Source organism: Callorhinchus milii, unplaced genomic scaffold, assembly GCF_018977255.1.
Source record: "Callorhinchus milii isolate IMCB2004 unplaced genomic scaffold, IMCB_Cmil_1.0 Scaffold17, whole genome shotgun sequence".
Lineage (NCBI taxonomy): Eukaryota > Metazoa > Chordata > Chondrichthyes > Chimaeriformes > Callorhinchidae > Callorhinchus > Callorhinchus milii.
Genome location: NW_024704758.1, coordinates 291,749 through 304,093, shown reverse-complemented (window position 1 = coordinate 304,093; position 12,345 = coordinate 291,749). Strand labels below are relative to the sequence as shown.

The 12,345-nt window shown below is 41.0% G+C and overlaps 1 protein-coding gene across 6 annotated transcripts in view; it reads right to left on the bottom strand.

Moving 5' to 3' along the window:
- LOC103190816 (mucin-2-like) overlaps positions 1 to 12,345 on the bottom strand; it is a 68,512-nt gene that overhangs the window by 41,394 nt on the left and 14,773 nt on the right. For all 6 annotated transcript variants that reach the window (XM_042341417.1, XM_042341420.1, XM_042341419.1 and 3 more), the window contains exons 19-29: positions 11,347 to 11,498; positions 10,623 to 10,764; positions 9,787 to 9,897; positions 9,512 to 9,691; positions 9,043 to 9,279; positions 8,773 to 8,929; positions 4,794 to 4,916; positions 3,717 to 3,861; positions 3,137 to 3,180; positions 2,840 to 3,040; positions 1,808 to 1,858 (exon numbers count right to left, since the gene is read on the bottom strand). In XM_042341417.1, the coding sequence (XP_042197351.1) occupies positions 1,808 to 1,858; positions 2,840 to 3,040; positions 3,137 to 3,180; positions 3,717 to 3,861; positions 4,794 to 4,916; positions 8,773 to 8,929; positions 9,043 to 9,279; positions 9,512 to 9,691; positions 9,787 to 9,897; positions 10,623 to 10,764; positions 11,347 to 11,498 (1,543 nt within the window). The remainder of the gene's footprint in view (positions 1 to 1,807; positions 1,859 to 2,839; positions 3,041 to 3,136; positions 3,181 to 3,716; positions 3,862 to 4,793; positions 4,917 to 8,772; positions 8,930 to 9,042; positions 9,280 to 9,511; positions 9,692 to 9,786; positions 9,898 to 10,622; positions 10,765 to 11,346; positions 11,499 to 12,345) is intronic.

Here is a 12,345-nt window from a genome sequence, read left to right as displayed (position 1 = left end):
TGTATGGTGGAGTAACATTTGCAATCGCCCCAGTCCTCTGGCACCACTCCAGGATCCAAGGAGGATTGAAAGATTGTGGCCAGAGCTTCCATTATTTCCACCCTTACTTCCCTCAGTAACTTAGGATGCATCCTGTTCAGACCGGGTGACTTATCTACCTTGAGCACCGTCAACCTTTTTAGTACCCCTTCTCTGTTTATTTTTATCCCATCCAATTTCTCTACCCTATTCTCCGATACTGTGGTATTGGCTTCAATCCTCTTTTGTGAAGACAGTTGCAAAGTACTCATTCAGTACGTCAGCCATTCCCTCTGCCCCCACAAGAAGATTTCCACTTTGGTCCCTAATCAGCCCCACCCTACCTTCAACTAATTTAATTCTTTATCTGCTTATAACATACTTTATGTTGCCCGCTAATCTTTTTTCATACAATCTGTTTGCCCCTCTTTTTTCCATTTTTAGTTCTCCTTTGTACTTTCTATAGTCTGTTTGATTGCTTTCTGTATTTTGGACCGGACATTTATTATAAGCCTCCTTTTTCTGTTTTATTTTAATCCCAGTGGTCTTCATCATCCAGGGAGCTTTCGATGCCCTACCTTTCTCCTTCGTGGGAATGTATTTGTCCTGTCCCCAAACTATCTCCTACTTGAAAGTTTCCAGTTGCTCATTAGCCGTTTTGCCTACCAATCTTTCTTTCCAGTCCACCTTGGCTAGATCCCTTTTCAATTCACTGAAATTAGCCCTCTTTCAATTGAGTATCTCCACCTTTGATTGTTCCTTGTCCCTTTCCATAAGTACTCTAAACCTAATGATGTTTTGATCAGTTATCCCATCGCTCTCCCACTGAAATCTGGTCCACTTGCCCCACTTTATTCCCCAGAACAAGATCCAGCACCTTCCTCATTGGGTTGATCAAGACTGTTGATGGTCAACAGGATGCCGAGGTTCCATATTGAGATTGATAGATTTTTAAAAACTAAAGGGATTAAGAGCTATGGGGAAAGGGCGGGTAAATGAAATTAGGTTAGATCAGTCATAATCTTATTAAATGGAGGGGCCGAATAGTCTACTCCTGCTCCTATTTCTTATGTTCTTATATTGGCTCTGTGAGGTGTAGAGTGCATCTATGAAGGGTGATGCTGACAGTGCCTGAGGTATTGAGGCGCTGATGGGAGCCAAGCAGGAGGGCCTTGGTCTTGTTGAAATTCATCTGCAGAAAGTTAGCTCTCATCCAGGATTTGATATCCGACAGGCAGTCTGTGAGGACAGCAGTGGACCTGGAATCGAGGGTGGAGGCAAAGAGGTAGAGTTGGGTGTGGAAGTTGACTCCATGCCTATGGATGATGTCACCAAGGGGTAACATGCAGATGTGAAAAGGAGAGGACCAAGGACAGAGTCTTGAGGGATGCCACATGTGATGGTGTGGGGGCTGGAGGAGAAGCCATTAATGGGGAAAAAATTTTTTCTTATTGAAAGAAAATATTGTTTTGTTTATAATGTTGGTCAATGATTAGAAAGTGGCTACCATTCAACATTCATACGGAATTAATAACTGATGAACAAGTTTATTTTCACTTTTCTCTTTTCAAGTTTTTACAAACTTTTTAATGCAAATGCACAGTTAAATGATATTAAAAACAATTTTTCCAGCTAGGACTTTTGCTTGGCATTATCTTGCCCAAACAACTTTTATATATTCCTACCTCTGAAAATTAAATGCCCTGGGACGCTACCCTGTGTGAGGGGGCTACATATAAATGTTGTTGTAGATAAGTTTTTGAAATGAGTAACATTTAAGTTTGCTTACTTGTAGCTATTTTTGGCGTTGTCATGGTCGTTGAAGGTGGTGGTATGAATGCTGAAAAAGTAAAATAAATGTCTCAAAAAAAAACACTTTTTTCAACATTATCAGAGTCAAAATAGTTTCAAAATCCCAATGTGTTATAGTGTAGTTATATGTGAACGTAAGAAAGGAAACCTGTGATTCCTGCAAAACTAAAACTGAAACAGAAAAGTCTGGAAATTCACAGTATGAGGATCAGTAACTGAAGAGAAAATTATGTTGATAATTTGGTTAGTATTTTCATTAAAACTGATCTTGACAAACTAAACGTGGTGAAATCTTGAGTGGTTTGTTGAGGATAAATGAGGGGTATCGGAATGTCTGAACAAAACAGGTTTTATTGCGCACCTTTTATGATAGTTGGTGCAAGACCGCTCTCATTGCTTATGCTTGCTGCCTGGCTGCTTGAAAGAGGAATGGCATGTGCAAACTTGGTGCTCAAACAAGAGCAGACAATTTTAAAAATAGGGATAAAATTCAAGAAACTAATTTTTAGGTGATGACACAATAACATAGAACTTGAAATATGCAAAGTGAATATATGGGAACTCAGATGAGAACAATATTCAACTAAGACTGTTCTCAGATAGGTGCCATACATTTGTAATACTTAACATAATAACTGAAACTTGATATTCCGTACAGTGAATGTAATCAGCACATTACTCCTTGGGGAAGGGGCAGGTCATTGGGAGTCAGCTTTGAAACAATTTGAGACATCCTCCCAACGTAATAGGAGCTATATGAAATGTAAGGAATATTATCTCTATTGTTTGATCTGGCACCATCAGAGGGGTCATAGAAAAAATAGCCACAACTTGTACAGTAATTTCAATGAATTACATGTCAGAATTGTGAATATGATATGTGAAGCAGGAAGTCTACACTTTTGGTGAGAAGCAAATACTCAATGCTGAGGTAAATTTTCAAGTTGAGGAAAGGTCTACTTTGAAATGTCCAAATCTTTGTACAGCTCTGTCAATATAAACATCTTACTTGTTGAGGATATGATAGAAGAGGTGGATGTAATCGGTAGTGCAGTTGTGGTTGGAGTAGGTGTTGTACAGTCCTCTATAGTCCTGTTAATTGTTCCATTGGCAGCACAAATTGCTATAATGCAATCTCCCAAACCATCTGTTATGTTATAAATGACTTCATCTGGTCTGTATACTGTGCCATTGTATATACAGACACAAGCTGTAATGAAAAAACATGGGAAACTTATAAAGTTTGAAATTGGCTATTTGGAAATAGGATTTCATTTAATTTACAATTTAGTCCGTTTGTACTCACCACTGCTATCATTCCAACATATGATGCCATTTGATGTACACCAGCTAAAAGAAAGTTATAATTTGTCAATTTGTTAGACTGCAGACAACATTCCAATTATACGTGTTTTTACAGAGTTTGACACGATACAGTGCATCCATGTTATAATGCGGTAGTTGGAGTCCAGAAAATCTCAACGCATACTATAACAAGGCATGGGACCTTCGCATCATGACGCCATTGACCATATGAAGGCTCTATGCGGGTGCAGAAAATCAATTGGTTTCTGCACTACAAGTGGCCAACTTTTGGACATCAGCATCACTTCTGTGTGCTGTGCATGCATACAGACTCGCCAGCCTCACAATACATAACCAAACCTGTTGCCACAAACAGGTTAGTTTGTGCACTGACTCAATGTGCCACCAAATCTAGTACAGCAAATAGCACATTGACACAACATGCATGTGCAGCAAGCTGGCCACAGGTCAACACTGCTTCTGTTTTCTTAGCAAACCAGCGCTATAACGAGTTTGTTGAGGAATCGACACAACAATATTTCACAATGAGTCTGCTATTCATTGCAAAAAAATCTACATACCATATTTCACAGTTATTGGTGGTCGGCACAGTCTCATTATATTCATAACGGTTCATATTTTCATCATAACAGGGACAGTCCTCAACACACTCTTTTTTAATTTCATCATAGATGGGCTTGTCTGGTGGACACTTAGGATAGCAGCCTAAGAGAAAATAAATCAAAAGCAAGATGTACATTGTAAACTTTTAGAGGAGAAACTGAATTGGCATTGTTAATTTAGACAGCTAAACTGATTCACACTCAGAGTGTGAATCTGTTTAAATTGGATCCAGGATCATGTGTTCTGAAACTAATGTCGCACAATCCTAGATCACCTGAAGCAATTTGTATCTTTCCATTAAATATTTGCTTCAATTGTCTCCTTCAAGGCCCATCTCAAAACTTTGCTCTTCGACCGCACCTTCTAGCTGCACCTCAACATTCTTTGTCCTCCTTCCCTCTTGACTCCACCCTCCAGTTCAGGTGCAAACCCTTCATTGTCCAGTACCTTAGAATGTCCACCCATTGAAAAGCCGTTATATAAATGCAATTTGTTGTTATGTCGTCAAGATGTCTAAAAGCACTTTACAGGATATGCTGTAAAATGGTATGACTATTTTGTAGATGAAAAAACAATTTGTGCACAACAATGTCCGAAACATGGAGTGAATGACCAATTTTATTTTGGGGATTGGTAGCTACGACATCAGAACCCTCCCCGCCCACCTCTCTTTTAGAATAGTGTCATGGGATTATTAATGTCTACCTCAATAGACACAAAAGCGACTTCAGTTTAACATCTCATTCGAAGGCTGGCACATCCAACAATACAGAACAATCCCAGTACTGCATTGGAGTGTCAGCCCAGTCTGTATCAGTTCTAAGTCCTGACTTGGGGCTTGAACCCACAATCTTCTGACCACGAGGCAAGAGTGCTACCAACTGAGCCAGATTACCACAGAGGATTGGACCAATTCTGGCATTCTGAGGCCAAGCATTTCAGCTTAGAGCCAGCTCAACTCAAAGGAGAACCTGCTCACGTTCCTCCCCAAGGGGAAAATGAAAGTCATGCAAAAATGCAAAAATGTAAATTACCTTCTAGCTGAAGAGTGACATTGAGGCCCTCTGGGTTCAGGCAGGTTTTTAAATTGGCTCCACAGGGGTAATAGCGCCAATCACAAACTTCCAAGGAAGGGTTGTAGTATTCACAGAACATGGCTAAAAGGAAAGGAAATCTGTGTTAAATACTAAGCAGTTATTTCAATAATTTGCTTGATGTTTTCTTTGCAAATCTTTCCCTCATTGTCATTTTTATGTTCCTGTTATCCCCCTATTTTCTTTATCCCTTTTTTTTATTCTTGTCTTAGCAGAAGAAATTGTAGCAACAAGTCTAGGGCTAATGAGCTGAGAATTCTTCAGTTGGACTGGCGGGACCACAGTGTTTCATACTTCTTTCTAAGATAGTTGCCTAAAAATTATGCCAGCTGAATATGAGTCCTTTCCAGGGTGCCCTGTGCCCGTATTCGCAGGTTGAGAGGCTGTGGCATGCTCTTGGCATGGGCGTGATGAGGCCCCAATGGTACGACAACATACACAGGCTACCATGCTGTCCTGCACGGGTGAAAGGACCCTATTCCTAGGAGGGGATGGTGGCAAACAGGTGTGGCGGTTTGCCCAGGCAGGCTGGGCTATCCCGAATGCATGGTGAGCAGCTGGCGTTTATCCGGAAAACTGACAGCGAACATGAGGCCCAACCGCCCCGGCTCTAGGGCCCCCTGCACCGTGCATAGGGTCCGGAATGTTCTTGGTGCCCAGGGCCCCAAGAATTCTTAATCCAGCTCTGCCTCCAATTATCCTTCATATCCTATATCTGGGCTTGCATTTGCTTGGCTTTCCTTCATCTTTTTGTCTCAGCAGAAGAAATTGTAGCAACAAGTCTTCCCTGCCACTACGTCATCCTCAAGCTGCTGAGATACTCATTCATTCCTTTATCCTTCTTCACATCCGGACTCACAAATCTCCCCAGCTTGGCTTGTGAAACATATACTCTCTGTCTTGTCTATATCCCTTAGTGTTTCTGTCTGGTATTTTTTTGGATGTCTCTCCTGTTGAGGTAGCAACAACAGCAAAATTATATATGTATAGCGCCTTTCACATTGGGAAGATGTCCCAGGGCGCTGTACAGGCAGAGATTCGGACCTGTGCTGGGGATTGGGGAGAGTGGAGGGCGGGGAGATCGAAAACACGGTCAAAGAAGAGGGTCTTCAGATGAGTCTTGAAGGAGGCAACATTTGGGTTGTTCAATGTATTAAGCGTGGATTAATTTTATCTCCGCAATTTGCGATGCAATTTAATATCAGGTGGATACGGCCATGATGTAAGGCACTAATGGCCACGAGGTGGCAGCATCTCCCCCTCCCGCCCTCCCTCCGAATTCTTGATTCAATTTTCAAAGTTGTGCCCTCTGCCATTTTTCTTGGAGCTCATACAGTTGACTGATTTACATTGGCTTTACATTGTAGTCCCTAGAGATAGTTGTCAGCTTTTAATCTGGTTTGATAGTTATTAGTTATGTCATAATAAAGGAAGTGCCTTATTCTGAAGTTGATATAAAAGTGTTACATTACTTTGCAGAGTTTCTCCTGGTGTCCTGGCCAACTATTCCCCAGATAAAATTGATTATTCACTTTACGGTTGTTTGTGGGACATTGATTGCCGTGTTTCCCACATACACAGTTACTTTAAGATCCTGTCTGTACAGATGGATGTTAAAGATCCCACAGTGCTATTCAAAGAGAGAATGGAGTTTCTTCTATTCTCCTGGGCAACACTGCCCCAGATAAAATTGTTCATTCAATTTGTGGCTATTTGTAGGATTTTGCTATATCGTGTATTCCTGTAGCACAGTGGTTAGAGCACTCGCTTTGCAAGTGAGAGACCTGAGTTCAATTCCAGGCAGAGGGCGAAACCTTGGGCAAGTTTCCTTACTCCACACAGAGCCTAATAATAATCCCTCCAAAAACCAAAAACAATAATAAATCGGTCATTTTCAATCTATGACTGTTTGTGGGACATTGTGTGCGCAATTGGCTGCCGCGTTCGCCCACAAATACAACAACAACAAGATTCCATTTATAAAGCGCCTTTCACGTCAGGAGGACGTCCCAAGGCGCTGCACAGTTGGGTCATGACCCGAGCATTGGGGGGAAATGGTCAGGGTGAGGGGAGGGAAGGGAGGGAGCGAGGAGGGGGGAAATGGTCAGGGTGAGGGGAGGGAGGGAGCGAGAAGGGGGGAAGAGAGTCGAGAGGGGAGCTGAAGACTCGGTCAAAGAGAAAGGTTTTGAGACCGGCCTTGAAGGAGGAGAGGGAGGAGGCAAGGCGAAGGCACTGGGGGATAGAGTTCCAGAGCCTCGGGGCTAAGATGCTGATATACAGTCAATTCACTTTACAGTGTGTTCTGTGAAGCGCTTTGGGACGTCCTCCCGACGTGAAAAGCGCTATATCAAATGCAAGGATTATTATTATTATATGCAAATTACGACCTGCAATATATCAAATGTGAGGATTATAATTATTATTACTATGAGAATCAGTTTTACTTCTAAACTTTTTACCGTTTGAGCTCCAGGACTTCAACATAAGTAAGGCTGAGATTGTGAATGTACATGAGCCCTTGGGTGAGGCACTGACACTGTCACCTGGTGGTCAGTTAGTGTATTGCACAATGATTAGTGGGAATCTCACAATAATAATCCTTGCATTTGATATAGTGATTTACCACGTCTTCCAGGCGTCTCAAACCGCTTCACAGAATATCCTATGAAGTGAATTGATTATCTTTTGTCGGCGAAACACAGCAGTCAATTGCACACAGCAGTGTCCCATAAACAGTCGTCGATTGAAGTGATCAATTTATTAATATTTTTTTTGAAGGAATTATTACCCCTGGAAAAGCGATCCATCAATTGACTAACAACTAGGTTCCTACTTACTGCTAGGTAAACAGAGGCGTGTGGAGTAAGGAAACTTGCTCAACGTTTTGCCCTGCCGGGAATCAAACCCAGGTCTCTTGATTGAGAGGTGAATGCAATGTTAGTTTATGTCTATTATTCTATCAAAAATATAATGCAATACACATTTACATTCATATAGTACCATTCTCATTGGGAGGAAATCCCAAGACCATGGACATTTTAAGGTTTGAACCTGAACTTGGAGTGGGGCCTGGGAGAGTGGAGGTGGTGGTGGGGGGAAAGATGATTGAAGGCGTGGTCAAAGAGGAAGTGGACCTTGAAGTTGATAGGCTTGCGGAGATTAGTGCAGGAAAGCAATGAGTTGCAGAGCTCCAGATAGTGAGCTTTTGAAGAGTCTTGTCGTCTGGCAAGCAGAGTTGGCGTAAACCAACCATTTACCCCAGTAATACAGGTCAACTCCTGAATTGGGACGTCCTCCCAACGTGAAAGGCACTATACAAATATAATTTTGTTGTTGTTGTTGATGGTATTCAGCACTTGGGAATTCAATACACATAATGTCAAAATAATTCAACTATCTGATAAGATCAAAGTTTTTGTGTTCACTGTCTAATATATTGATCAAAAATTGAACTGGGAGGGCATTCATGAAAACATTTGAATTATACATACATCTTATGTTTTATTCAGGTAGTGAAGATTCTGAAAGTGAGGGACATGTTGTAGGGAAATGTAATTTTAGGAACCCTGATGTCGGCATCAGCCTTTCTCATTAGGTCAAATATATCGTGGATTTGAACTAATAAAGCTCCTTCCCCCCAACATAATACTTTAGTATGAATTTCAGAAGACATGGCTTGTACTATTACAACTTTTCCATTACTCACATCACAAATTCTTTTGAAGGAAATTGACAACTTAAGTGTTAATTAATGGCAATCTCCGCAGTTTTATGCCATTGAAACTAAATTTGTTTAATCCTGAAAAATTATTACTGCTGAGGGGAAACTTTCCTTCGATCAGTCTTTGCTGAAATCAAACAGGATAAAAAACATGCTTTCCCCAAATTTCATTAACACTTTGTACATGAGTATACATACGGCAGATATCAGGAGTCCTCCAATCAATACATGCACCAGCTTCTTTGCAGGCAAAAGCGTAGGCAGCTACAGCAGTACAGAAACACATGCAGTCTCCACCAGTGTCACAGGAACACGAATCATGAACGCATGCATCAAAATATGGAGTTGCATCAACCTGTAAACAAATGATTAATTAATAATAATAATCCTTGCATTTAATAATTTCATGTATAATTTTAAATATAATAGGGATAACACATTTAAAAAATAGAAAAGAGTTGCACAAACCTTTTCGTGACACGTTTTAAAGACTTCACTCATAATGATCTGGCATATCGAAATTGCCCATACATTTCGAACTGGATGTTCGATGCAAGGATCTTTGCCATGAATAGCATCTTGACACAAAGGGGACACTTTCCAGCTGTTTGCAAACTCATAAACGTCAGCAACGGTATACCGGCCCCTTGTTGTGAATTCATTGGAGTTTCCATCGAAATTACCACATAATCCGCAAACTTCTCCCTGATGTTTCAAAAGGAAAACGTCAATGAACCATTGTCTCCAAATAAATCATAAATGTTAACTATTATATATTGTCTCTTAATTTTAGCAAATCATTTATTGTGTATTTCTAATGAATGGCGTATAATAGCCCTATTGTACCTTTCTAAAAAGATCAGATATTTGTGTGTTGATACTTTATAAATGTTTGAGGAAAATGGATATTTGGATTGCAGCTATTTTCTACTTGTACCTTGTAAGAAGATGTCAGCTCGATAAAGATGCTAGTCTTTTTGTCCCATATTAAAGTCAATCCGTTGTTAGCTTCTACCACCACAAAAAGGCCAAGAGTACGGACAATGAAAGGGAATGGTTCATTTTCATTTGGACTTATTGCTTTGTGTTTGTCTTCACCTAGAACCAGTTCAAAATTCTGAAAAAGGAAATAATTAGGTTTTAGCTCCAAAATAACATTTAAACATCAGTATAATAGATTTGAAATAAATAGGTAGAAAACTAATACATTACATTCAAGAAAAGTTTGATTGACTTATAGCATGTTGTTTTAGTGGTCCCACAGGGAATGTTTTCTATAACAACGCTGAAAGTGCCGTTGCTGGATTGGTCTCCGCAATAATCCTGGAAATTCAGAGTAGAGAATCAAGTCATTACTTTGACATGTAATTAATTTAGAAATGACATATTGGAGCAGTTAATTGGTGTTTCATCGCTGTGTTCTGGAACAGTGAGATATGGATTCATGCCTGGGATTTTCAAGATGCACCTTGAAGGAAGCAAGGGAGGGAGCGAGTCAAAGGGAATGTGGGATGGAGTTCCATAGAGTGGGGGCAGAAAGGCTGAAGACCCAGCTGCTGATGGGGGAATTGGGCCAGGCGGGGGATGCGGAGCAGGCTGAGCGGAAGGAGTGAACATGGGGTCAGCAGGTTGCAGAAGTAGGGAGGGGCAAGGCCATGGAGGGCCTTGATGGCGGGGGCTAGAGGAGAAGCTGTTTGTAGTGATGAAGTGGAGACAGTGTGAGAGGTAGCAACTAAGCCACTCAAGGACAGGGACATGAAAGTTGAGGTGAGAGGAGAGGCGATGGAGGAGGATAGAGTAGTCAACTGTATTGAAGCAACAGAGAGGTCAAAGAAGATGAGAAGGCAGAGGGAGCCCTGGGCGCAGATGGACAAAATGTCATTTGTCACTTTGACCAAAGCTGTTTCTGTGCTGTGGGAGGCACGGAAACCCGATTGACGGGAGAGGAAGAGGCGATGCTGGAAAGCAATGACTCATTCCAAGACCTTGGAAAGGAAAGGGAGCTTGGGGATGGGGTGGTAATTTGGAAATGGGAAATAAAAGCTTACCTGCACCAGGACGTATGCACAATTCCCATCAAAATTATAACGAACACCATCAAATGTAATGTAATGGCCATTTCCATATGCTGTGCATTTTCCAATGAAGGGAATGGGTATAGAGTCCCCCCAAATGCCTTTCTGACATGTGCTGTGTAGAAATAAAAGGTTTGAAGTAATACACAAAAAATGTCAAACTATGATGAACAGTTGTGATATCAGAAGCCAACTAGATTCCAGAACAGGGGAGATAGCATCTTAAAATTAAGCACAACTAAGCAGCTTACAGTGAATTCAAAAACATTTGTTCATACAAAGGGTTGTGAAAATGTTAAATGTCCTGCTCCAAAAGGCTACAGTTTCAGAATCAAATAGAGAAGAGGTGAAGAAATGGGATTGAAAAAGTCAAAATCTGCTTGTTTAAAGTTAAAACTGAATTTATCAATTTACTAAATCTGCACATTCTCAAATGCTGTTTAGTACAGTAAATCTAGGTTGAATTTGTAACCTTAGATCATCTTAAATTGTTTTATTCCCTCACATAGTTTGATTTTACTGCAGCAAGAACATGTGTTGTACATGAAATGTGATGTAATGGGTTAAAAATAATACTAGATATTAACACAGGAACTGGTTTTGTAATATAATATTTCTACAAAGTTTAAGTAGATATTTCCAGTTTGTTAGAAAACATTATATTAAATGTTTAGATGAATTGTAGGTGGTAAGTTACCTAATTTTGCGATCAGTCTTAATTCTGGATCCAGGTGAATAAGAGGTACCGTTATGTGAACAGTAGCACTCGTCTTCAATGACACATTTGCCAGCTTCGTTTTTGAACAGATTGTCGGGGCATATACAGCCCGGTCTGCATTCCTCATTATACTGTTGGAAAAACAAGTCAGTTAGTAAATTAAACAGAAGAGGAAAAAAAAAACACAGTTTGATTGAGATTATGCACTTTTAACTCTTTATTTAAATCTCTTTTAAATCCTATAGCTTTTTCTTTCTGTGTGTGTGTGTAGATATATATATATTCGAATCTATAGAATTTGATCTTTAAGTGGGAAACCTGAGTGAGTAGCCACTTTTGTCTGAAGTATCCCCAATTTTGTTGTTTATACCATGTCCAGAACCAGACTTATAGGCACTAGTTTTAACAACCAGGTTAGAATTTGGATCTGAATTGAGTAAATGTATTGTCTCTATCTTTCTGCCCCCACCCTCAACTCCAGACCTACTGCTGTCCTGACAGACTATCTGTCTGCCCCTACCCTCAACTCCAGACCCACTGCTGTCCTGACAGACTGTCTGTCGGACATCAAGTCCTGGATGAGGGCAAATTTTCTACAGTTGAATGTGAACAAGACTGAGGCCCTCCTGATTGACTCGCGCCAGCGCCTCCGCACCTCAGGCTGTGGCAGCATCAACCTCCATGGTTGCACATTTCAACTCACCAGTCAGTCAGGAACCTCGGTGTCTTGTTCGACCCTCAACTGTCTTTTCTCCCCCACATTCAAGCCATGACCCGCTCTGTCTTCCCTCACCTCCGTAACATCACCCGACTCCACCACTGCCTCAACCCTCAGGCGCTGAAACTCTTGTTCATGCTTTCTTCAACTCCAGGCTCGACTATGCAAACCCCCTGCTTGTCGGCCTTCCCAACTCCTCCCTCCACAGGCTGCAGATCCAGAACTCTGCAGCCCGTACCTCTCCCACACCAAACTCCGTG